The sequence below is a fragment of the Rhineura floridana genome, chromosome 9 (genome assembly GCF_030035675.1).
Source record: "Rhineura floridana isolate rRhiFlo1 chromosome 9, rRhiFlo1.hap2, whole genome shotgun sequence".
NCBI classification, from domain to species: Eukaryota; Metazoa; Chordata; class Lepidosauria; order Squamata; family Rhineuridae; genus Rhineura; species Rhineura floridana.
In genome coordinates, this window is record NC_084488.1 from 65508658 (window position 1) to 65536376 (window position 27719).

The window sequence follows — 27719 nt, forward strand, 5'->3', positions numbered from 1 at the left end:
CACCAGGGGACCTGCCCTCCTCCCTGAGATATTGTACTGCCTACAAATTTGTCAAAATGCAAACACAATTTGGACTGGTCTTTCACAGTCCAATCCACTTCCTGTGTAGCTTGGAAGAATTTGGTAACATGTGCCTCTGAGCATATGGTGAGTGATGGCAACACCTGACATCTCCAAAGATGGAGAATTATATGTTTGTATGTTTGTTGGTGTTCTTCTTACTTTGCTTCTTTCCTGTGTTACTAATGTTTCTACAGAGAATTTAATCTAGAAAATTTTATTTCTCATTTTTCATCCTAGAAATCTGTGTCAAATTTATTTTTATTAATCCTTTTTATTAGTCAATGTCATATGATGGTGAAGACAGCCTTTTGTGTTTCAAACTGGAAGTTATGTTCTATTTCTATTTTGGGTGCATTAACAGTTGAATCTGAAACTGCAGTTTGATGTAAAATCAGACTGATTACAATACGTTGCTACTTCAGCAATGACTCTAGCTGTTGCTATGTTTAAACCATTTCATTTAAGGCAAAGTAGGCACGGTCAATTAAAAACATAGAGCACACCTAGAATTTTGCTAGAATACATTTCACCTCCCACTGTTTTATCTTGTGCAAACTGAGACACTCCTGAGGTCCACTGGAGACTATTCTGCAGAATAGTCAGTGCCTTTATTACACAATTATGTTTGGAGTTTTTTTAGTGTAAATTTTGCAAAGTGTTGCTGTTATTCACATATTTACAGAAACAGAAACAAAAGAAGATGTTTTCCTATAGGAAACATCACTAAAATAGCAAAGTAAATCAGACATATTTAAAGTGACCATCTGAACAATATCAACTGTCTTAATAATGTTGCTTTGCCCCTGCTAAAACAAGATCAGCACAGCACATGTCTTCTTTCTATTATCTGGGCTGATTGCAGGTGTTGCCACCACTCACCATATGCTCAGAGGCACATGTTACCACATTCTTCCAAGCTACACAGCAAGTGGATTGGACTGTGAAAGACCAACCCAAATTGTGTTTGCATTTTGACCAATTTGTAGGGCAGTACAATATCTCCAAGGAGGTCAGGTCTCCTGCTCCCCTGGTGCATTCACTATAGCTGCTCAATTTCCCTGCTTTTTAAAGTTGGATAGAAATATCTGTGGGCTATAGGTACATTCTTAAACAGCAAGTTTTTTTGCCTATTAGTGAATTCCTCTGCTTTTTAAACCGGGAGGTAAGAAATGGGATCCTGTGCAACTTTGCTGAGAATGGACTGATCCTTTGCATACTTACTGAGTTAAGTGGGATTTATTCCCCTGCAACCATGCTTAGGATAGGTGAAACTGACCACAGGGGATGAGGAGGGGAGAAGGAGGTAGCGGAAGAAGGGCAGGGCGGAGGAGGGGGATGGGAACAGGCAGGAGGGGGAGGGGAGGAGGACAGGTTTGATCATTTGCATGTTTATTGAGTTCAGTGGGATTTACTCCTGTGCAATCATGCTTAGGATAGGTAAAACTGACCGTGGGAGGGGAGGGACAGCTGGAGTGGGCAGGGAAGGAGAAAGAAGGAAGAGGGGAGAGGAGGAGAAAGGGAGAGGAAAGAGGAAGGAGGGGAAAGCCAGGTCTGATCATTTGCATGCTTATTGAGTTCAATGGGATTTACTCCTATGCAATCATGGTTAGGATAGGTAAAACTGACCATGGAGAAGGAGGAGGAGGAGGGGGAAGGGGAAGAATTGGATTGGAGGGTGGCAAAGGAAGGGGGAGGCCAGGTTTGATCATTTGCATGCTTACAGAGTTCAAAGGTATTTACTCCTGTGTAATCATGCTTAAGATAGGTAAAACTGACCATGGGGATGAGGAAGGGGAGGGGGAGGAGGGGGAAGGGGAAGGAGGGGATTGGAAGGGGAGGGGGATGGGTAGGGAGGGGCAAAGCAAGGGGAGGGAAGGGGCAAGAGGGAGGGGATAGGAGGAAGGGGAAGGGCGGGTTTGATCATTTGCATACTTTTTGAGTTCAATGGGATTTATTTCTGTGCTATCATGTTTGAAAATGGAAATGGACTGCCTTCAAGTTCATCCCGACTTATGGCAACCCTATGAATAGGGTTTTCATGGTAAACGGTATTCAGATATGGTTTTACCACTGCCTTCCTCTGAGGCTGAGAGGCAGCGACTGGCCCAAGGTCGCCAGTGAGCTTCATGGCTGTGTGGGGATTCGAACCCTGGTCTCCTAGGTCGTAGTCCAACACTGACCTGGGGAGGGGCAGGGAGGGGAGGAGGAGGGGAGGAGATTGGGTGGGTGGGCACTGGGCAGAGGGAAAGCCCCTTACCTTTCCAAAAGGAAAATCATTGTTTTTCAGCATTTCCCCCACCTTTTTATTCTACAGCAGGCACATGTAGCCTCCCACCCAAATTTAAACCAAAGCTTTCCCTGGCCACATCTACCCTAGGCCTTTATTTCACTTTGGACAATCATGGCTTCTCTCAAAGAATCCTGGGAAGTGTAGTTAGTGAAGGGTGCTGAGAGTTGCTAGGAGACACACTGTTCCCCTCACAGACCTTCAGTCAGAGTGGCTGACTGTTAAACCACTGGCCACTGAAGCTCTGTCAGTCGAATAGGAGTCTCCTCTCAGCACCCTTCACAAACTACACTTTCCAGGATTCTTTGAGGGAAGCCATTACTGTCTCAAGAGAAATCAAAGTCTGGTGTGGGTGTGGCCCCGATTAGCCAACCCCAGCAGCTGTGAGTCTGGCTTTTAGAACACTGACAGTTGGTTCTTACTGAGCATGTATCATTGGGTTCAAGCCAAAATTTCTTAAATTAATTAAAAATCAGGCAGGCATTTTTTTAACTTAAACTGCAGAAGATGAAGGTCAGAGTATGAACAAAGTGAGTAATAGGATTACAGGTACTCTGTGAACATGGCTGATTTTTAATGAATTTCAACAGATTATGAGAACTCAGAGAAAAATGTTCAAAAGGGCTCTCGGGTTTTTTTCTCTCTTTTTAGACTTTGAACTCCCTATTCTCTCTGACTGTTTTGTGTATTGCCATGAAAAGTTACAAAGTTGTTAAGCAAGAGTTTCTGAGTTCAGGACTATAGGTTTTGTAAGGTTTTGTTTTGAAATGAGCTTATGGGAAGGATCAGAATGGTATGGGGTATTTTCAATTTAATATTGCGGAATGTGAAAAATCCATGCTGGCTATAGTATACAGCCACTCTTGCGGCTGTATAATGTCTAACATGGTTGTTATTTTAGGTCCTTGACTACAAAACAGATGCTAGCAACATACCACAAAAGATAATTATCCAGTTAACGTGTCATTTGCAATATTCATTAAGTAAAATGTCTGGCATAGAAATATATTTAAAAGGCTTCATGCTGAACACGCTTTTAAATGCGGAATACACTTACTAAACTATTTCTTGCAAAGAGAATGGAAACATAGGGCAGCTACAGCTCCTACATTTTGACAGTCTTTAAAAACAACGTTCCGTTATGATTCATCTGACTTATTTATTATTATTATTATTATCCCACCCTTTCTCCCAGTAGGAGCCCAGGGCGGCAAACAAAAGCATTAAAAACACTTATGAAGGTCTTAAAAATAACAGCATACACAACACACTTACTGAGCAGGTCCATCTGGAGTTTGCAAATACTTTTCAAAACACTGTAGTACAGTCTTCTTGTTTCCCCCAAAAGATGAATTTCTTTATAAGAAACAATAAGTTTTCTTGCCAGCATTTGAAATCTGTACAGAGCTTCACCTGTGTATGCCTTGGTCAACTTTGGAATTAAGTGCTAGGGCACCAAGCTTTCATATGAAATGTGCTCATTAAATCCCAGATAGCCTTTCTGTTTAAAAAGCTTCAGTATACCCTTTTTGTCTTCACAAATTATGGAGTACAGTTTCCACTGAATCTGTTTAAGCTGTCTTTGTGGATACTCCGTTCTGTGTTGTGATTGTTCAGTTCATTGTTTTTCCACTGAATACTTGTTCCGTTCATTGGAACAGATGATGTCTGACTTCCTGTCCGGTAGCATATACAGCCGAAGCATGACTAGCAAGAGAAAGGTTCCAAACAATATTAATTTTCCATTCCTTTGTAAAAGATCATCCCCTGTCTTCAGTGGAGAACAGAAGCTTCCAGAGTGAAGCCAGCAAATTGTGGAACATTTTCCAGTGATACCAAATACAGGCTCAATTCAGGCACCATTCCAAACCACAGTTTGCACCAACCATAGTTTAGAATTGAAACCATGGTTTGAACTTCCAAATGTACAGCAGGCAAACCATGATTTATAGCAGCCTTCCCCAACCTAGTGCTTTACAGATGTTTTAGACTAAAACTCCCATCAGCCCAAGTCAGCATGGCCAAGGTAAGGGGTTATGGGAGTTATAGTCCAAAACATCTGAAGGGCACCAGGTTAGAAAAGGTTGATTTAGGGTTTTCACTTTTGTCTTAGACATCAACTTCATAAGTTCACCCCTGTCTTAATGACATTGCATTATTTGGAGGTGGAGGATTATGATTTGTCAATTCAGACATTACACCAAATCACAGTTAATACAAACCATGGTTTGCAAAACTACTTCAAAACATGGTTTTTTATTTCAGTTTGCCAGTCAATTCAGACATCACATCAAATCATAATTAAGCTTCATTAGCCATCCTTTTGTACAATGTCTGAATTGAACCATACAGGAAGAAAGTCAAGGGCTTGACTGTACAGTCCCAACTCAGCTAATATATTTAATTTAATATTAACTTTTCCTGACAAAGCTCAACCCCTGTTGCTGTTCATACTGGAGTACCTAGGGAGGGGAAGAGTAAATGCAGCTGCATCTCCAGCCCATCTTCACATGAAAATATGGTCCCTGTTAACAGTTTGTTGCCCATCAAAGCGCAAAGGATACTTTCAGAACCAGCAAGATGCTAGCACAAATGTGATTTGCATTTCTCTAAACTGAAGAGGTCCCTCAAGATAGACCGGAGGAGACTGGCTTATTTGAAGAGAAGTAAGTGGTTGGTGAGAAGAGGATTAATCTCTTTGCTATGGAATTTGACAGCAGATGAATCAGGCAGACAAGTTCAAGTGAGTGAATGGCTGATTGAGCACAGTCTGGGCATGACAGTGCAACATGCCTGATGTCTCCTTCACTCTAGCTCTTTACAAAAAGCTCTGGAGTGTACTTTCTGTACAGAGAACTATATCTTACAAAGACATTGACATGGGTATGTCACTAAAGACACTGACATTTGAACCCTCCAATGTAATATTGCTAGTTTTGGGGGTCAAAATCTGTAGGATGGAATCAAGAAGCTCACATTCCTAGCTCTCAAAATCCTGAGTTACTGAAAAGCCAACTGACTTCCATTCCATGAATTTATTTTTCTGTTAATTGCTGCAACAGAAATATTGTGTTCAGTTCTATCTCCCTGTAGAATATATTGCTTCACAGCCCGCCATTCTAATGCCTAAAAGGAAGGCACAGTACTCTACATTCTGTTAAGTGCCTTTCAGGAATAACGTGTAGACAGACCATAAAAACTTCAGCCAAATATTGCTGAATGTCCCTTGAGATGAATAGTTTCATGCTTTATATTAAAATTGTCAAGAACAGCTACAGGTGGCCAAATAAGATGGCTCAGCCAGAAGGGATTGTGGGGAATATTTTGCATAGGCTCCTCGGATGATCTGAGCTGGGAAGAATTAGAGCGTCTCATACCATCCAGCTGTAGCTTGTTGTTCTAACAGGGAGGCTGCTGAACCTTATCTACACTGCCTGGTACCAAGGCCAGAAGGCTCGAGTAGCCGTAAATTTGTGGGCCTGCCCTTGCTTCTGGCGAACTTTCTAGGCTATTCCATCATCAAAAAGTGTCATGATTGGCTAATTGGCCCTCTCACTATTGCTGGGCAAATTTTCATAAAAAGAGGGGCTACCCTTCAGTTGGTCGTCCTTTCCCATTCCCTCTTGACTTACCTATGTGATATCCAGTGGTATAAAGAGCCAAGTGGGGACCGGCTCTTACACTTTTTTGTTGTATTTAGCTTAAGCTAGGTAAGTTTTATTATGTTATGTCTGTGTATTTCACTGTATTTTGTAGGGATGTTAACTATGACTAGCCATGTTTAAGGGTGTTTGGGTTTAAAGGAATTTGTATGCTGCTCTTTTATATGCACTTTTATTATATTTAAATAAACTACCTCATATTACTTAGTGTGTATTACTTGAGGCTTTAGTTCTGAAACCTGTACCTTGACCACAAAGCTACTGACTACTGATTTGGGCTTGGCTGAAGGCTCCAGAGCAGAGAGTGGAACATTTGGCTCTTGCTCTTGGGAATCTCTGCCAGTCTAATGGTGCTCTGAGTTCCCCTTGACTCAGAGTAGGAAACCAGGTTAAGGGGTGGTGGCAGTCTACCTACCTTACGTGGCTGGCATTGGGTGTAACTCAGCCCTGGTAAGGAGAGGCATGGAGAGTGCCTGCCTGGGGATAATTGACCTGGGGTTAGGGGTTGGACCCAGGGTCTTTAACAAAAATATTCTCATGGCTTTCCCATGGGTTCTTCAGAGTATGTGACCAATCAGCAGGTGGGGAAAAAAACAAATATTCATTTATGCTACTCTTTCACATTTTCTCCTAGGCAGAGCCATCCTAACTACAGGAAGATGGCAGAATTTATGGCTACTTACACTAAGCCAGGGTAAATCATTCCTATTCCAAACTTGGTTCAGGATTGGATTGTTCCCTTAAAAGTTTACTTTGACAGCATTATTTTCTTCTTTATAAGACATCACAGTCCTTACCTGGAAACAGTTTTTGAACTTCTTGCTGACAAAGTAGAGTGCTATAGGGTTTATGCAGGAATTTACGGTCGCTAAATTCAAGCTGATGTAATCCAATGTCAACAAAAAGCTAGGGTTAAAAAATAAAGCAAAACATTACAACCTTTTTCATAGTGAGAAGGTATTACCCAACTACCTAAAACTTCGTAAATCCCTTCTTGGCTGCCAACCTAGGATATATTCCTACAGAATCTGATGTTTTAGAATCTGTGTCCTGTTCGAAGTGAGACGGTGACACAAGTAAGAATTCATATTAGGAAGCATTTATCAGCTATGGAGAACTTATGGCTAAAAAGCACTTGGTAAAACAAGTGGAATGTTTCAAACTTACTCTGAGTGCCTCTTCCAATATGAATCTACCCAGACCCTTTGGACTCCATCTGAGGCCCTCCTCCGCTGCCCCTTCTGGGGGAGGTTTGGGGCAGTGAGGGAGACCTTTCAGTTATGGCTCCCTACTTGTGGAATGCTCTCCCAGGGAGGTCCATCTGGTGCCAACATTAACATCCTTTAAGCACCAGGCAAAAACATCTCTTTTCTCCTGGGCATTTGATGGAGTACAACATCTGGTGGTGTCACCCAGTCATGGCTTGAGCACAACCTTTTCTGAGCCTCAGCTGGATGAAGCAGCTGAAGAAAAGACCAAGAGCTATTTAAAAGCTTTGAACTCTGACACAACCAGCAGCTCACCTGACTGCTTCATTGATGCAGACACAGTGAAGATCTTTTTGTTTCTTCAGCCATTTAAAGCTATTTCTGTGTAATGTTGGTGCACTGTAGTTGTACTGATATTTTAAAATTATTGCTCTTATTGATGATTTTCAGCCCTCCCTGCTGAAATAAGAGGGCCCCCATCAATATTGGTATTCCTCTGGCTCTTGAAACATAACTGTTTGGGCAAGCATTCCTCTGAACATGACCTAATTGTTTTACTTGCTCTTTTAGCTGTTTTAATTGTTATGCCTGCTATGCTTCTTAACTGGCGTGTTTTATTGTATATTTTAATTATGGATGTTTTTACTGCTTTGATGGAATTGTTTCATTGTGTATTTTAATTATGGATGTTTTTTTTTATTTTATTTTATACTCATAAAGTGCTTAGAAAACACACAAAAACAGAAGCCATCAGGGATACACAACAAAATAGAGAAATATATCTCAGAGATACCAAAACAATAGAAAGTTCATGCCCAACACGTTTTGGCCTGATTGCCTTTATCAACGGCTTATTCTTTTATTTCTTTGCAAACTTGATTAAAAGAAGAAGAGAAAGAAGGACAATTGAGGAGAGCATCAACAATAGCAAGAGCCCAGATTTCTTGTTTGTTTATTTTGAAGCATTTTATGGGCACTGCTTAGAAATTCAGAATATTAAGCGGTATATAAATGCCTGAAATAAAAGAAACAAAACAAAACAGGGCTACAGGCAAAGTTTCTTCTAGGATGTGAAAACCCTGACCTAGCCTTTCGAGTCTCCTTTCTTATAAGAGGTGGGGAAATTGTATTTTTAAATAAGCTCTGCTACTCGTACCAAGCAGAGAATATTTAAACAGGACACGTTCATGTAAGCATCATGGAGATTGCAAAGCAATGCAATGATTCCCTGAGTATATATTTTATTTTCCAGTGTCTGGCTGCAAGTAGGTGAAGGCCAATCGCAATGTAATATTATGTCCTTTATTTTTCCTCTCATTAAATGTATGTCCAGAGCCACAATGCTGTGTGTGTCTTCAAGCACTTCATAGCTGGAGCACTTTCCACATTTTTACTGGATATGATGAGCTGCAGGCTCAGCCACACACAACAGCATTTCAACATCCAAATGTGCCATATTATAAAGCACAATGTACAATGATGGCTCTATAAATAATACTAGCAATAATAAGAAATGCTTCTGTGTGACCTGGATAATGATCTGTGGAAAAGAGATGTCTGCTTTTTACAGTCAATACTAAATCCTGCTGACATAGTTAATCAGGATCAATTCAATTGTTTGACTAGAAGCAATACAGAAGTAGAGACAAGTCAGTATAACAGTGTGGAGTGGAACCAGTAATGCCTCAGCGAGTATCTTGCATGGAACGTAAGCACCTGAAAGTAGTTTTCAAATACTCATTTCCACAGTTCAGCATGCACTGGTAAGTAGCCTATCATGTTGCCATATCCTCCTCCCTCAACCAATTATTTGACCCAAATTAAAATAATACCTGAGGAATTCACATCTGTTAGGGTCATTTTCATAATACAACATTTTCTTCAGGATCCGGCTCAAATGGAGAGGAAACCAGCAAAGGGCAAAAACGATAACTAAGCAGAAAACAGTCTTTGCAACTTCTCGTCTCTGGATGAGGAAAGAACAAGTAAGAATGTGCAGGTGTGGGCCAAGAGGAGCATAAAGCTACTGGGAATAAAATGGAAGCTGTCCACAAAGCTGACTGGGACAGCACAGCTATTAGACATGTAGCTAGTGACTGGTAGGTATGAGCAGATCTGTCCATTTCAATTTCTCTCAGTTTCTCATTTTTCCAATCTTTAGTACAGTTCTCCACATTTCTATATCAGTTTTGTTTTTTTAAAAAAAGACCTCATGAAAATACATCAGCATTTTAGAGTGAATTTCCCCAAATATACACATACAGAGCTGGCCCCAGACACAAGCCTGCCCCGGGCCCCAGTGCTCCCTTTCCACGATTTGCGGCAGGATTGCACACCGAGAGCTCCGGAGCCCCCGCCATTCCCTTGCTGCAACCTACCTTTCTCGGCTATTGTGCAGTTGAGTGCGCAGCGCTGCCCTTAACCAAGATGGCGCCCGAAGTTTCCCTAAGGGGCTGAAGCCTCTGCCGCCATCTTGGCTCATGGCAGGCATGCATGCGTGCTATGAGCCAAGATGGCAGCAGAGGCTTCAGTCCCTTAGGGAAACCTCAGGCACCATCTTGGTTAAGGGCAGCGCTGCACGCACAACAGCCGAGAAAGGTAGGCTGCAGCAAGGGAATGGCGGGGGCTCCAGAGCTCTCAATGTGCGATCCGTGGCAGCGATCCTGCTGCGAATTGAGGAAGGGGAGCGGAGTGGGGCCCTCGGCCAGGGCCTCACCTGGCCACCCTTTGGAGCCGGCCCTGTACACATATTTGTATGTAATTTTGCCTAATATGCACATTTTCACCTACAAATGAGAACTGAATAAAATTTCTCCCTCAACCCTAGAGATTGATGATCTTGCAATGATTACTCAGGAAAAACAACCAAATTCATTTGGAGTTTTTAATTTCACCCAAGGCACTTCCACACAGCAGTTTACTGTGGACTCAGTGCTGCATGCGCAGGCAAGCTTTTCACACCATCTTCATGACATCCACAAGGCCCCATCCTCATCAAAGTTAGGAGTGTTGGACTAGGACTCAGCCAAGAAGCTCACTGGGTGACTTTGGGCCAGTCACTATCTCTCAGCCTAGCCTATCTCACAGGGTTGTTGTGATAAAATGGGGAGGGAGAGAACGGTGTAAGCCAATTTGAGCTCCTTGGAAGAGAGGTGAGACAGAAATGCAATGATAAAAGATAAAATAAAATGTCATCTCGTATTTTTCACCCCATCCCGTATCTCCCCTCATTTAATCTGGATTTACAATTTCTGCACAGGTGGTGGTGGTGATTATTTAGCAGATTTTCTGCAGAAATTATACATCCAGATTAAATGGGAAAATTGTATCGGACAACATTTTGATGAGGGCAATATAGTGTGGATGCTGTGCAAACCTTGTATGCATCAGCAAAACACAGTCCACCGTAAACTTCTGTGTGAAAACATCCCTATTCTAGTGACCAAAATGCTGCTGCAATACTGTAAGCTTCTTATCAACTCTTCTTAGCTTGGGTACCACTTTAATATGATCATCAGTGGCATTTCATGTACATCAATTTTCAAGACCAAAGGGACCAGTAAAAAAAAAAAAAGTTCCACACAGGAATTGTAAAATGTCCATAACTACATTAATCACCCTTCTCTATCAGTGCAGGAAATACATTGTAATTCAGACTTGGCTAAAGTAAAAAGGACCAAAAGCTGAGAAGGAAAAATGTAGGAATGTATCTTTGGCACATTCTTATAGCTGAAGTTCAAGGAATTCAGAAAGTAGAAAAAGGTTAGAGTGTGAGTGAGCAAAATTGTCACACATGTTTAAATAAGGAAATAACCTTGTCTAGCTTCTGAAACAAAGTTGTCTACATTATCTGCTTGCACTTGAATTACCCTTATGTTCTGAGCTTGCCTGAATACCTTTAGGTCAAAACTTACCTTTCATCACACTTTCTATTTTTAGAAAGCATTTTATTAAAGCTCACTCTGAAAAGTTTGAAAAGATCGTGCACGGAATATGCACACTGAAGTGTTTTCTAGGTGTGTCTCCTGGGTGTCAAGGGCCAGCTAAAGATCACCCCCAAAGTGAGTGGCTCAGGGGTTACGTGCCCTGCCACCTGTGCAGCCGTGGGCAAGCTGCATAGTCCCAAGGAGCCCAGTTGTCCCCCAGCTGGCAGTTGTGGACAAGGAAGGGGCAGGCTTGTGCAGCTGTGGCAAGCTGAGCAGGCCCTAGCCAGCTGGGGAGGACTAGCCTCAGAGGGAGGCAATGGAAAACTCCCTCTGAATACCGCTTACCGTGAAAACCCTATTCATAGGGTAGCCTTAAGTCGGGATCAACTTAAAGGCAGTCCATTTCCCTTCCTTCCTTACCTGCTTAAGATGTTCACTGAGAGCGATTCTCAAATTACTCTTCCGCCTGTTCAACATTTCACAGGTCATTAGGGTATAAAAGAATGCAGTGCACGCAAGTGGCATGCAGAAGTAGAAACCAAACAGCCACCAGTCCTTTACTTGGACATAAAACTGCAGAGGAGATAACAAAATGGGGCAGCTTATTACTGCATGCAATGCAGCGCCTTCTTACATTTTTACTTAGGACAAACCGATCAGTCTCTATGCAAAAGAGAGAGAAAAATGGACACAAATCTGACACCACAGAGGACAATGTTCAGAAATCAAGCAGCAAGAGAACATCTCAATTTCCCTAGACCAAGAGTAGCCAATGTAGAGCCCTCCAGATGTTAGACTACAACTGCCCATCAGCCATGCTGGTTGAGGCTGATGGAAGTTGTAGTCCAAGAACATCTGGAGGGCACCATATTGGCTACCCCTGCCCTAGACATACTACTGCTGTCCTGAAAGTTGCCATTCCTCAATGGAGAAATTTCAAAGGAGACTCCAGCCTGAAATAGCTAAGCTAGAATTTAACAAGAGATTTGATTCCATCCTTCTGGGCATGAATAAGGATAATGTCTTCCTGTCACGACACAGGCATAAATTTGTGTTATCAACGTACAGAAGTTGTGAATGGCCATTTAATTGAATGTCACAGACAGTACTTTTTACATTACATTACCATTTGGCCACACTGTTACAGTATTTACACACACACAAACACACTTCCCAACTGAGGATAATGCTCCTCCATGCATTTGATGGACTCCAGCTCTCAAAAAACCACAAATGTATTAGTCTGTAAGGCAGGTGTGGGGAACCTTTGGCCCTCTAGATGTTCCTGAACCACAGCTCCCATCAGCCCTAGCAAGCATGGCCAGTGGCCAGGGCTGATAGGGCTTGTATTTCAGCAATGTCTGGAGAACCAAAGGTTCCCCATGTCTGCTTTAAGGTGCTACAAGATTCTATTTTTCCTGCAAGAGACTAACATAGTTACTCCTCTGGAAGTTGTTAAATGAAATGCAGCACACTCCACAAATATAATGGCCCAAATCCAATTAAAATTACACTCGCTCAAGTCCATATTGAATTAGTGGGACATAAATTAGTCACAACTTTTCCTATGGATTTCAACAGGACTTAACTTTCTCTGGATTTGGGCCAATAGAAAAACTGGGTGATCAAGTCATGAGCAGCCCTCTTCAGGCTCTGTTGCAAATGAATAAATATTATTTCATTTTTCCCCCCCTTAACATGTTCACAATGACAATTGTGGCTCAATTTGTTGCAATGTAGGGCAAAATGTTGTTGTTGCAACATAGGGAGTTTATCCAGGAGATAAAGTAAATATAGTTCACTTCTGCACAAAATTAACTGTTCCATAACTGAATATTTTAATTCTATATCATCATGACTTTCATCCTAATCCTAAATATTTTATTAATTAAATAGGTTTCTTTACTGCTCCACTGCAATGCTTCCTGAGCAGTTGTATGCAACATATTGCATGGAAATAAATTTCACTAAAATGAGTGGGAGTCACTCTGACACATATACTATACTATTACATCTAGTACAGAGGAAAAGCCTAAGATTGCTTCCAGACTATCCCTGTTTTGCAAGTATCATTCTACTAAATGCCAGCAAATTTAGGTTACACAATTAAACTGGATTTGCATCCTTGCGCAGCAAACCCATTTCTAAAAAACAAAATTAGTGTAATAGGAAAAAAATAACACTAACAGTGATATCAAGCAACACTATGTCACCTCCACACAAACAAATCATAATGAGTAATCAATAAACAGGTTGTCCGAACAAACATTTGCTTTTGTAATTGAAAAGCACTTCAGGGAGGAAACCAGGATGTGTCTGAATCAGACACCAAGTCCCTCCTTCCTCAGAGGAGGGGGAGGCAAGCCAGTCAGACTAGGAAAGATGCACCACAGCTCAGAATCTTTCTAGTTCAGGGATCAGATGGTCTCAGAAGAGTCATTCCCAGGCTACTTCCTACTCTAAAGCTCCCTTAGCCTGGATAGCAATTGCTTATTGTTGAGGGAGGCTCTCAGGCTGTCTCTGTGCCTGTCTGCTCCGTGTTCTTGTTGGCACTCATATCTAGCCAGCTAACCCCATTCTCCTCATAGAGCTACAATCCGCCGAGTTCTCGGAGGAAAAGGATTGATTGTTAAATCACTCTGAGAATTGTACCTCTATGAGGGGAATAGAGTCTCCTAACAACTCTCAGCACCCTTAACAAATTATACAGTTCCCAGGATTCTATGGGGGAAACCATAACGGTTTAAAGCAGATACTGCTTTAAATACATAATGCAGATGGCGTCTTACTTGGACAGTGGAAACTTCCACCACTCCTGAGGCAGCAGGCCAGAATATGAGCCCCATGACAGGCCATGTGGCAACAAAACACATTGGGAGGAGAATCAGATACGGGCTAGTTTTGCCACCTGAGGTGATTTGCTGACTCTCCCTAACGGTAGAGTTGGCCCTGTTTATCCTGGTTATAAACAGGTCAGGACATCTTCTGATCTGTCTTGGCCTGGGAACTGTGACCCTTCTTACTTGTATCACAGTTATTTGTAGATATGACAGTTTGTCAAAGAAGTGACTTGCCAAAACTGATACAATCCCAACTTTCAAATCCCAGGGACATAGTTACTAATCTTTACATTAAAATCAAAGGGCAACAGAAGTCTTGCTAATAGCCTGTCCCAGTGAAAACTGCTCTGTTACCTTTTAAGGCTTTTGTGAATGTCTTTGTCCCAAAGGTCCAGGTTAAGAATGTCTTGTAAATGAAATCCTGCTTTGCTATCAGTAGAAAGATTAACTCCCTTGCATATGTACCAGGCAGAAAGAGTCACTTAAGCATGCACTAGTCTGGAAAATGTGGAGTTCAGCTTGCTGTTTCTAGTGTCTTTCATTCTATGGCTGCTTTAAACCCCTGCCTGGAATGTAACTCTTTGCATGGTATGTTTACTACGTAACAGGAAGCAGGAGATGCTTCTAACATCCCATTATTATTATTTTCCCAATTCATGGTCAGGGCTGTGGATGAATATCTTCTATAAAACACTTTCATAAAACCATTTTACTATGCTGCTAAAAACTATGCACATTTGGGGCCATTTCTAAAGATAAGTAACAAACACACAGTTATACACATAACGTATGTCAAGTGGAACAATTTCTATCTCTTGATTATCAGTCATTGGAGGGATGTGTTGAAGGAGGATCCTTTTTCTCTCATAATATTTTCCCATCAGTTGTTTATTCTTAGCAGATGTCATTTTACTTGTTCCCACACCAGAATATCATGATGTTAATAGCTGAGGATTATGTGTGGTTCTTCTCTACCGTTCAAGGAGTCAGAAGTCTGCAGTTCTGTTTATGCATACTTCAGTGGCAGAGTTAGCTTTAGAATATGAAGATTAGAGCTTTTACCACAAATTAATTTATTCTTAATGAAGCAATATTCTTAGCCATTTCATAATTGCAGGCTTTAGCTATATGCGAGGGGTGGGGTGGGAGAGAGAGAGTGCTACTGCACAGGAGAGTAATTTACTTCAGGCCCTTTAGCCTGGGGCCTAAATGTAAAACTTTCTCATGTCAAATATCTGTCACAGATGATGCCCCTGAATCAATGGGAATGCTGTGAGAAACTGCTATGAAAGTAAAGGAAATGCTTCCCTAGAGATATTTCATGTTAAAGAAGGCCAAAGTTTAGCACAGGACTCTGGACCCAAATGGATTCTTCTTTATCTATTCACTTCTTTGTGATATCGGCAGGCTTTAGAGAAAATCAAAACAAAAAATAGCCAATTAAAAAACAATTAGTTGATACTGAGAGATTACCAGGTCAAATTTAGTCTCAGAGAGGAGGAAATTGCCCCAACTGCCATTAGGGCTCTACTGTCCAGGCAATTCCTTTCTCACAAACAGCATTGTTCTGTTCCTCAGCAACATGTCAAGTTTTTTTGGAATGCTGCCATAAGGTGCTTGAAGAGATAGGGGCAGATAAATACCTTGGTGGCATCTGGTTTAAATGTATGTCTGTGTTAGAAAGCAGGAAGGGGGTTACTGTACTGCAGTGGACTGCCAAAAGTGTAAGTGCCCCAGCCGTCTTCATTACTCTTGAGCTGGCTCTGGGAGCTGGTCAAAGTTCTGTGGCTCCAGATTTCTCCATCACTAAGTAACAAAAAAATTCAAACCTCTAGATCTTCTCCATGTCTCAAGGCCTCTTCGCACAACCACTGAGCATGTATAAAACACCTGCCCACACAGCCCTCTCCAAGTGACTGGTACATGCCACATTCAACCCAGGTTGGCTTGGGCTCACCATTGCAAGCATCTGTAGTGGTGTACCCAAAGCCAACATCGTCTCAGTCCTGCATGTGCTGGGTGGATGTACATAACTACTTCACCACAATGCAACACAGCTAAAGGTCCCTGCTTCATGCGCCCATGCTGTTTCATGAGACCAGGGGTAGAAACTAGCAAGCAGCAAGGCCTTTACTGAAATTACTCTGAGGAATGACCTCCCGCTCAGGTACAGAGCTGTTTTTCAGCTGTTTGGAGAGGTTGTAAAACCTACCTCTTCCAGAAAGCCTATCGGCTCATCCATATCTAACCGCAAAATCCGTGTTTTTATTTGGTTGGTGGCCTTGAGATCCATACATGTCCTGTTTGTGGTCGGATTATTGTGAAAACCCAATTATCAAGCATCCATACATGTGGTCTTTTTTGTGTGTGTCTAAATTGCTTTAGCATTGGCCACTCCCCTAAGTCCACCCATTTTCATTGATTGGTCCATAATGGTCATTTGTTCTTTGCACTTTTTTTGGAAGAGTGCAGAAAAGTATATCTTTGTTTTTTAATTCATGCATGCACAGGTTTGTGGATGTGCTATTGGGTGAAGGAGACAAGGGGCTTGGCATGTGATGGAGGAACGTCCATGGACCACCTATTGCAGGAAAGTCTGCAGCATTGCATACGAGTGCACAGACATTAATGTGATTAACTGTCGGTTTGGGAAAGCATATCTTTTTTTGGTGGTATTTCTAATGCGTATTTGTGAATGTGAAAATCCATACTAGCTTGCAATGTCCTATGGACGATGGTGAATTAATGAGGACACAAAGCTGTAACACTGCAGATTATACAGTCATATGGATGGGCCTTATGATTACTGAATAGGTATTGCGGACCTGTTTTGCTGTTGCTGCTAATGTATTTACTGATTATTTTTGTTGTTTTTTTACTATTTTACAACAAAAAATACAACACTGATCTTTGGAGAGTGTATGCATGTGTATGTATATTTGCATGAGAGAATTTGGAGATGTGGAAGGGGTTAAGCACACCATCCATCCGAAGATCATCCCCTGCAAATTCCCCCTACTCTTGGCAAGCATGGGTTTGGGAATACACCTCTGCCGAGATAGCACATAGTTCCACCCTGACTTCTGCTAGTTAGGCTTTGGTTTACACTCCAGAAATCTGGAGCAGGACCTCTTGGTAACTGGCGCTGATACAATCCCCTTCCAGGCAGAATGGATTACCACTAAATTTTCTACAACTAGAATGTACCCAACAGATATACAAGGAGGCCATCCTTTTGTTTATCAGCACATGACAATGGGCTCAAGAATTATGGGTCCCTTTAATTAGAAGAGGCAGGACATTCAAAGATATAATGCTCTCCTACTGCTTCTCAGGTAGTCTATGCAACAGAGACATTTGAGGAAGGGCCACAGCTCAGTTGTAGAGCATATAATTTCCATGCAGTAGGTAGGTTCAACCCTCCCACTGCATATCAGGCAGGCACCTTCTCTGTTGTCTTTTTGGTGCCTGCTAAAGACATTCCTTATTCAACAACCCTTCTAAAATGTTTGTTCCAATTAAGATCTGTCTGGGTTTTGAATTTGTTATATCTCTCTGCTGTTGTTGTTTTAAACTGTTTTAATATTTATCATTTTTAACAATTGCTTTTATATATGTCATTCTTTTAGCTGTCTTTATATAAGTAAGTGTCTCACATATGTTACTACATTCTAAATCACTTTGGGATGTCTCATGGGAAACTATTCATAAATGAAATAAAATCATCATCATCATCATCATCATCCATGGCATCTCCAAGCTGAGAAAGAGTCTTGGAGAGCTGCTGCCAGCCAGAGTGGACAGTACTGAGTAAGATAGACCAGTGGCCTGATGTGGTAAAAGGCAGCATCCTGTTTTTCAGTAAACATAAGAAGAGCATGATGAATCAGGGTAATGGTCCAGTTTCCTGTTCACACAGTGGCCAACCAGTTGCCAATGGGAAGCCAGCAAGCAGGACCCGAGCACAACAGCACTCTCCCCACTTGTGCTTCCCAGCAACTGATATTCAGCGGCATACTGCCTCTGTCAGTGGAAGTAGAATATTACCATCGTGGCTAGTAGCCTTATCCTCCGTGGATTTGGGCTGCTGGGTTGGTGACCCTTTGCCACTTTTTGGGCCCCAACAACACCGGACCTCATATGAACATGTGAAAATGTTTGTCCATCCTGCACTACTGTGTATATCAGGTGCAGGGAGCCCTCCAGATGTTGCTGAATACAACTCCCATCATTCCTGGTCATAGGCCATGCTTGCTAGGGCAGATGGGAGCTGTAGTTCAGCAACATTTGGAGGGCCAAAGTTACCCCACTCCTGGTCTACATTGACTGGCAGCAGCGCTCCAAGGATTAGGCTTTCCCAGCCCTGCTCCCCAAGATGCTCTTAACAGGAGATGCCAGGGGATTGGACCTGGGACCTTCTATGGTCAAATAAACCATGTGCTACCAGTGAGGCCTTGCAAGGCAGAATAGTGTGATGAAAATTTACAGGGTAAAGGGAGATTTGCCTTGGTTCTACCAAAACAGCACATTTCATGCAGATCTGTCAAATCTGTCTTCTTCCACTAGCACTAAATCACTGTGTTAAAGAAGAAATAATGCTTGAAAGAATATCAAAGGCTGCATCCAACCTATTAAGCATTTAAGGGAGTGACACACTTGACATTTTAAAGTTATAAAAGCTAAACTAAGATGTCTGAAAATGATTAATTATGGCTATTAAGCTTACACAGATCTTACACCAGCCTGATTTTGTATTTTTATTTATTTATTTATTGTATTTATATACCACCCCATAGCCGAAGCTCTCTGGGCAGTTTTGATGTAAGTGACATAGGCCTTCTTTTGTTTGTTGTGCAAGCCCACATGGAACTGGTTTTCTACAGGAAACGTGCCTTTTCACATGTTCCCTAAAGCACTTGGCCTTTTGGGATTAACTTCCTAGCACAAATATTTGAAAGAAGGGCTATTAAAAATAACAACCAAGGAGTTTCTAAGCCAACTGAAAAGGAGATAACCATAAGGTTTTATTAATGTTAACTGATGTGATTTACTGAAACATTTGCTAACAGACTAACAAGAGTTAAACATAGAGAGACTTTACCCCTTTATCCTTCATTCATTTATTTGAAACTTATGTGACTATGTCCTTCCTCAAAAATCAACCTTCTGTAATTAGACATCACCAAAAGACAAGTGAAACTTTGTTTTGATTGTTTTGGGGAAGGGAGAATGGCAGACTATTTTTCTTATGGAGAAATGGGAGCTGGGATTTCCTTATGTATTAATAAACTACGCATTATAAGCTGCTGTTCATGTCTTTTGTGTAATGTTTTAGTTTGCTAAACAACAGTAGCCTATGAGTTTCAGCAGAGGAATAGCAAAGGAAGAAGCTATTTAACTCTTTTCCCCTTCCAGCAATTTTCCTTACTCAAAATTCCTCCCCCTGCCCATACATATGGGGGAAAATATGCTGATCCCTATAGAAAAAAACAGTGAGGAGTAGTTGAATGAGGGAATTGTCAGAAAATAAAGAGTTAAATAGTCCTTCCCTCCACTGAAACTTGCAGTCCCCAGATATGTTTTTTTCAGGAACTAAGAAAAGTGTTCAGGACAGAGCATAGTGTTATTAAAATTATGTTAGTAGAAAGGGGTAAATATAAATCTTTCATAGCTACCTAAAACAGGTGTAGCTTGTAAACGGAGAACCTAAGTAAAATCTGGGTCAGAACTAGTCCAGATTCTGGTGCTTTGGAACAGCTAGAAAAACACTGGGCACGTCCTATGTCACAGTAAACCATAGACCATGGTTTACTGTGCATAAGTTGATCATACCCACTTCTCTGCACTCACAGTGGGGAGAAACAAACCACAATCCTTGGCTTAGTAATATATCCAACCAATGATTGTGGTTTGTTCACTCCAAAGAAACCATGATAAGCAAAGATTTATTTTTGGCTGAGCAATCATGGTTTATTTGGATGAAACAAACAACAATTCCTGGTTTAGATGTAATGCTAAGCCAGGGATCATGGTTTGTTTCTCCCCAGCATGAGTTGGGAGGAGCAAAGCTGACATGGGCAGTTTGTGCATGGTAAGCCATAGTTTAAGGCTAACTGTGATGTTCAAATATGGTCATTGAGTAGACTTCTAGACACTATACCAGATGTTGCTTTCAGACAACAAAACATACAGCTCTTTGAGCTTTATGAACATAGAGAAATAGGATGTGCCTATTCCTTTTCAGTATCAAATTTAACTATACACATTTATTGTAGAGAAAAGATTATGGTGCACACATCTATTTACAAATACAAAGTTATAAAGAATGAGGACTATTTATCAGAGCCTCCGAGGGAAGGACAAAAAAAGACCTGCATGAGGCCAAAAGGTCTTGCAGTTCATCTGCCAAACACCTCTTCACAGATCACAGATAATTTTATACTCTATCATGCCTCCCTTACTCATCTTTTTCCTAAAATAAAAAGGCCCAGATCTTGTAACCTTTCCTCGTAGAAGGGTGGTTCCTGCACCATGATAATTTTGGTTGCCCTTTTCTGAACCTTTTCCAGCTCTACAATATCTTTTTTGAGGTGCATTGACCAGAACTGCTCACATCATTCCAAGTGTGATCACACCACAGATTTATATAATGGCATTATGACACTGACAGTCTTATTTTCAATCCCTTTCCCAGTGATCCCTGACATGTAATTCACTTTGTTTCACAACTGCTGTACACTGCGTCAACATCGTCAAGATCTCTTCCCTGGTCAGTCATTGCCAGTTCAGGCCTATCGGTGAAGTTATAATTTTTTTGCCCAAATATGCATTACTTTACACTTGCTTACAATGAATCACATTTGCCATTTTAATATTCATTTACCCAGTTGTGAGAGACCCTTTTAGAGCACCTCCTGATCCCTTTTTGTTCTTACCATCTTGAACAATTTGGTGTTATGTGCAAACTTAAGCCACTTCACTGCTCAGCTCTAACTCCAGGTCATTTATGAACAAGTTCAATAGCACAGATCCAATACTAATCCTTTGGGAAACTCACATTTTACACCCCTCTATTGTGAGAACTGTCCATTTATTCCTAGTGCCCAATGGTGTTATGGGTAGGGAGTCAACTGTTTGTTAGGCTAGTAGGTTGATAACAGTCCAGAATGATCAGCTGAATGCAGAATTTTCTTGTAGGGCATGAGTTCTGAAACCAGTGCTCCACAGGAGTGTGTGAAGTGAAATAAATGCAGTTTGCAGTTTTGAATTTGGGGAGAATGAGACAAGGAGAAGGAACAGAGCTGCGAGTTAGCTTCAGCATCCTCAGAGTGCTTTATGTTTCTTTCAGGACCTGATGCAGGATTAGCGGCTGCTTATAGTATATTTGCCTCCACTGTGTTCTGCTTATATATTTATCAATAAAGCAAATATTACAAAGGCAGCATAATTCTCCAGTGCTTTCTCATTCAAAGAAACTAAACCCTGCAATGCTGCTCCTAAAACTTCTCACCACCCAAGGAAGTCAAGTCTGCATAACAATACAAAAAAACTCCTGGTTGCTGTATTCTGAGGAATATTAAGAGGCACTGTGACTCACAATCACAATAGTGGCTCAAGCCACAATTTGGCCATTAGGAACATGCCGAGGGCTTGTGTATTCTCTCATCCCTAACATGTGTCAGTTCTGCTCTCTACTTCTTGGTTTATCATGAAATCCAAACTGGACACACAATGGTTATTACTAAACATAGTTTGCCTCCAAACCAGAATTTGGATCCACAGTTTGTAATGGATTTCAAATTTTGCACTTGGGGCAAACTATGGGTAAAAAGTGGAACCTAATCCTGATATTTTATTAAACTCTGGTTACTGCAAACCAGGAAGTGGAAGAGGAAACTGGCATATGCACAAGGAGATAAGGAAGGGAGAGGAGTGAGCCTGAAGGACATCTTCAATGGTTAAATCATGGTCATGAAGAAGGCAGCTAACAGCATAGCATTTACAGTGTTTTAACGTGGTTATGAAAAATATGGAGACACTTTGGATTTCACCAAATGTGCTAGGCTTGGGCCCCCGGGATGTTGACCCAATTCTTGCCATGCTTCTTTCCCCCATATAAGCCTACCTTTCCCCTTATTTCTTCTGCACTTGCATCTTCTCCCATCCTCTTGTTCCTCTAAATGCAGTCCTCTAGAGTGTCCCTCTGCTAATAACAAGATAACCACTATGGCTGTATTTCCATACATACCTTCAAAAATGTGGTATTACTTAGGAGCATGCAGGAAACATGGTAGTCATTATTGTATTCAAATTTGAAAGTGGTAAAGCCAATTGCTTCAGGGATAGCCAGGACAAAGGAAAGAATCCAAATTGTAATGATTTCAATAGCAGTTATCAAGGGGACTCCAATTCCTTGAACACGACTCCAGGAAGCAACTGCTCGGTACCTAAAATAAACAGAGATATTAATTGCCAGATTTAATTCTTGATAAAGTTAGAGTTTTAAAGGAATGTTTAACATAATAGGCATATTTCAATCATTCTTTACGATATGAGATACTGTATAGTTACCTATAAGAGGGCAGTAAGTGAGTGGATTAAGATTGTGATCTTGATATTATCATCATGCAAACAAGTGGAAGAAAGCTTCTCTGAATCTATCTAATCATTAGGGTCTAATGGCACAAACCCAGTGTAGCTCAGGAATTCCAAGAAACCAAACATCAGTGCAGTTTTTAAAGATTCACTTCATCATCTTGATTCAAAATGGTGTCCAATGATATCCAAACAGTGGTGAAAGCTTGCTCCTTGATCTCAGGAACCATCATGCAAAATTTAGTTATATCTTAAGAGGTGTCCAAATACATAGAGGAAAAGCAAACAAACAACTTTCCAAAATATGTAATAGATTGTGGCCATGACACCATGGCATGGCAAGATAAATAAGAGGACTAAATTCACTTAATCTTTTTTATAGTACTGATATTCTGCATCTTCAGTACAGTTTTCCCAGGATAGCAATTACATTTTTTTAAAAAAAGCAATAAAAAAGCAGTGCAATATAATGACAGAACAAGAATACACCAGCTGTATCAGAATAATAAGAAGGCTGTTTGAAAGTAACTCAGCAGATGTTTTTAGAAGTCCTAGGGAAATAAAAAGTCTGTGCCTGGAGCCAAAAACTGTAAGTATCAGGTGAGCCTTCCTGTGGACAGTGTTCCTCAGTTGGGGTCCCACACCTCCTCCATGGTTGCCAGAAGCCTAATTTCAGAAGGCAATGGGGGGCATCCAAAGAAGCAGGGCTGGTTCTAAAGGGCAACCAGGTGGGGCACTCGCCTGAGGGCCCCTGGAGCTACAGGGGGGCCCTCAGCAGCCCCTCCACTCCCCTTCCGAGATTCGTGGCGATCCGTGGCGATCCACGGCCCCCCTAAACCCCCTACTTACCTGTCTCCTGCCTTTTAGTATTGCCCTTAATGAAGATGGCAGAGATGCATGCGTGTAGCACGCACGTGTGCCATCAACAAAGATGGTGGCGGAGGCTTCATCCCCTTAAGGAAACCGTGGCCGCCATCTTGGTTAATGGCAATAGTAGAAGACAGGAGACAGGTAGGTGGGGGGGGCCATGCGTGCGCGATCACATGCCAGGGCCCAGGGCAAGCTGATGCCCAAGGGCCTCGGCATGCCTGGAGCCGGCAATGCAAAGAAGGACCACTACTCTTGCTACATGAATATTACTCAGTTGCAACTACTCCTTCTCTGCACTGACTGTGAGTAGATACTGTTGCGCCAGTTCCAGATTTTGGTGGTGCCCTTGGGTAAGATGCCTTCTAGGTGCCCGCTCATCCTCCCTGCTTTCACCCACTCACCCTCTGCACCAACTTTCCACTGTTGCCTAGGGGGAAAAGGTAAGTGAATGACCATACAGGAGCAGTTGCTGGTCCCTCGTTTTACTCAGTTGCACTCTCCCTCTGGGAAAGAAGGAGAGAACAGGCAAGCAGGCAGCAATGGTAATAGGAAAATGAGCAAGGCCATGGGGTTCTGGTGATCACCTGTGAGCAGCCCTGTAGCCACCCTTCCTTGTTGGGGTATTTGGGGAGGCAGGCACATAGCACCAGCCAATTCCACCCCCTCACTGGTGGAGAGCACCTGAAGGCCAGACCAGGGGAAGGGAAAGGCAGTGACCTTCCCCCTCACTCCTCCTCCATTCAGAGAGTGTGTTAATTTACATTGATGAAGTATAATCTGTGAAATTGTCTCACCCTTTTTTGAGAGATCCCCAGGAATAACAGACTCAAAAGGTTAACTTTGCCTATAGTTCTTTCACCTGTGGTCTGTTCCTGTGTTCTGACAGTGAGCTCCTGAGCTCGGCTTTGATGCTGGATTAAGTATCCTAGTTTTAGATTTCATCCGAAAAATAAATTTATCCATATTACAAGTGTAGGGAAGGGCAGAGATAAAATAAAAACTTCAGGGTGTATTTGTTAACTCCTTGAGAGTACTTTCTTCTAGTCTTGTTCCTGACCTTTAGATTTTCCTTCCTGTTGAACAATTAAGGGAACAGTTTTTAACCAGCTGCTATGTAAAGGACTAGCCAAACAATTGGAAACTAATTGTGAAAACCTACTGGATTTTTTTTACTGGTTGCTGGATTGATTTTTCTGTCCAGAAACCATGAAAATGCCTCATACTGAGCTGCACATATTAGAAAAATCAAAGATTAGGCCGCAGTTATAACCTAGGTGGCCAGCTGGCCAGCTAGCTAACTATAGCGTATACATCAACATTTCTATTCCTCTAGGGCTGTTTTCATCCTTTGCTATCATGTACACAAGAAAAAGACAAAAAAATAGTTGTGAGTATAGTGAGTGCTTTAAAAGGGTAAAGAGTAATTTAGTGTAGCCAATTTTTCTATCACTTTAAGCTATCTCTTTATTTCATCTTTGAGCAATAAGCACCCAATTCTGCTCTACTCATTAACATACCTGCAGAATAAACAAATTTTTACTTCTTACCAGAGGCAAACAAATGTGTTTTTTTATTCCTGGCTGGGTAGGGAACACAACTGAAACTGAAAAGCAGAGTAAAGGAATGCCCAAGGGACTGAGTGTAACTCTAGCCCATAATAAAAGTTCTAATATTTAACTCTTGAAGGGTCATGTAACTATACAGGGTGGAAATCCACCTCAGTTACAGAAAGTGTTGAGTGAACAGACTTTTGGGGGGCTCTTCCAGATGAAGCTTTTGTTGTGTACTCACCCTGCCTTACTCACTGACCTTTTCAAAGGATCCTATTCTCAAATTGCTTCTGTTCTTAAAACAAGCCATCATTCTTTAAATGGAGGTTGTCATTGTCCGTCACATCACAAATAAAAAAGTAGACAATTTTCCAAAATATTCTTAGACGGGGTGAAGCTCTAGGGGAGCAGTGCCCCCACCAGCTACAGGGCTATCTGTGGGTTCACTGATGAGGCATGGGCCTTGGCCCATCAATGCCGATCTCTGATGCTGGCCTTTGTTCCAATCCCTTTGTCAAACGTGGCATGGAGCTGAAGCACAGAGCAGTGCTAGTGAGCATATTAGGGGCCAACCAATTGGAAAATCCCATATATAGCACTGGTATAGGTGCTTATACCTCCACCAGATGCAACCCTTAGACAGTCGGTCCTCCAGCCCTCGTTTAAAAATTTTAAATATCATGCCACCTTAAAAAAAAAAACTTTACTGAATTAAGGGGATCTGATAATTTCCCCACAGTTCCTTTGTCCCCAATCTACTGAGAACATTACATAGGGATTACAACATAGCAGCGGATGAGGGCCTTAATTTTAAAATCAAATCAAGAAGAGTTACAGTGCAATCCTACTGAGATGAATGGAGCATATTCCCAGGTAAATGGGGTTAAGATTGCAGCCTTAATCTCATAAATACTTGTATCTTTTGAAAGCATTTGTCACTGCACTGCTTTCTGGACTCTCACTATTCTTGTTCTAGGACACATTGTTCGTACAATGGAATAATAAAATTATTTACCTGTCCACACTTAGAGCACAGAGATTAAGGACTGTGATTCCCACGGATGCCTTCTGAATAAAAGGAAAGCAGCTGCAAAGAAATTGTCCGAATGGAGACATCCCAAAGGGCCACTGACCGTGAAGCTATAGGACAGATAAAAAAGGGAAATGTCAAATGATTGTGTAGAAAACATGAAAATACAACTGAATTTCACCATACCTGTCCCAATAAATTAAAATTCTCCAGATTAAAGGGTGTTGTTTTTTTTCAAGTGATCCAGTGGCATTAGTTTGTATGACCTGGGAGACTAGGGTTCGAATCCCCACATAGCCATGAAGCTCACTGGGTGACCTTGGGCCAGTCACTGCCTCTCAGCCTCATGAAAACCCTATTCATAGGGTCTCCATAAGTCAGAATCGACTTGAAGGCAGTACATTTACATTTACCTACACTTATTTATTTAAAATATGTATATACTTCTTTTCTATTCAAAATTTTAAAGTCACCATATAAAAAGGAGCAATAAAACATCTTAATCATTTAAAAAGAAACAGTCTAAAATCATGTAAAATTGGGGTGTGTGCATGCGTGTGTGATGGAAAACGGCTGCACAATTTAGTCACTTCATTTCCCACTGTCATCACTGCTGTCCAAACTCCCGCACCACTCAGCTCTTCAATAGCTGGGGAAACAGAATGCCCGCCAAGGCATGACCAGCCAAGAAATGTGACCTCACTTATTAGTTTCAGTCAGTAAAAATGTAAATGTATTGCCTTCAAGTCAATCCTGATTTTTGGTGACCCTATGAATAGGGTTTTCATGAGGCTGAGAGGCAGTGACTGGCCCAAGGTCACCCAATGAGCTTCATGGCTATGTGGGGATTCGAACCCTGGTCTCCCAGGTCATAATCCAACACCTTAACCACTACACCACACTGGCTCTCTCAGTCAGTAAGGGAGTAATTTTAATTCTCCACCCCCACTTCTGCATAAAAGCAATTGCAAAGACACTGAAAGCTAGATCCGTGCGACACAAACCTTGTCACCCAAAGGGTGGCACACAAAAGCCTACACATTCCTCCATGGCAAACTCAGATATTGTCACATACTATCTTTGGGTGGGGATGGGAGTGCAATAATTCTTCCTGAGTGTGGAAAGCTCCCTGACACTTTGATGCCCATCCATTGTGTGGGTGATCTTTTAGACCATACCACAGGATCCTCTCATCACTGGAGGACGCTACTGTGGGGGCATATACTGTTCATATTTTTATGTTGTTTGATTTTAATGACTTGGGGGGGGCGTTGTGTATGTTATAGGCTAAGCTTCTCCTGGTTGCTCATATATTGCATGTTGCTGATTCTACTGACAGCCTGGATTTGAAAAGATAGAGAGGTCACTGACTGTTGGTGCTTGCTCAACCTCAGTTTTGATTCAGCCTCTATATCCTGGTTTAGTTAAGGCTGAAATGAACATAGTTACTCAAAACATTAGAGGTTTGGGGGACATTGTTAAACATTGGAGGATCTCAGATTATATCAGGATATTTAAACCATCTATCGTATTCCTTAAAGAGACCCTTCACAGGGACACACAAGAGCAGCTACTGAAGCACTGAGCAGCATTTTGGTCATCAATAAACAGCAGCTGGTGTAGTCATTATATCCACTCAGGCATTTCCCTTTCAAGTGATTAAAATCAAAAGAGGTGACAGGTACATG

At 41.6% G+C, this 27719-nt stretch overlaps 1 protein-coding gene across 1 annotated transcript in view; it reads right to left on the reverse strand.

The window, feature by feature from the left end:
- Window positions 1-1119: 1119 nt before the first annotated feature.
- The window catches only part of EDNRA (endothelin receptor type A), a 51756-nt gene continuing 25156 nt past the window's right edge, over window positions 1120-27719 (reverse strand). The window contains exons 3-8 of the mRNA XM_061584729.1: window positions 26017-26141; window positions 22235-22433; window positions 11567-11719; window positions 9053-9186; window positions 6810-6918; window positions 1120-4057 (exon numbers count right to left, since the gene is read on the reverse strand). Coding sequence (XP_061440713.1) covers window positions 3893-4057; window positions 6810-6918; window positions 9053-9186; window positions 11567-11719; window positions 22235-22433; window positions 26017-26141 — 885 coding nt within the window. The 3' untranslated portion in view covers window positions 1120-3892. The remainder of the gene's footprint in view (window positions 4058-6809; window positions 6919-9052; window positions 9187-11566; window positions 11720-22234; window positions 22434-26016; window positions 26142-27719) is intronic.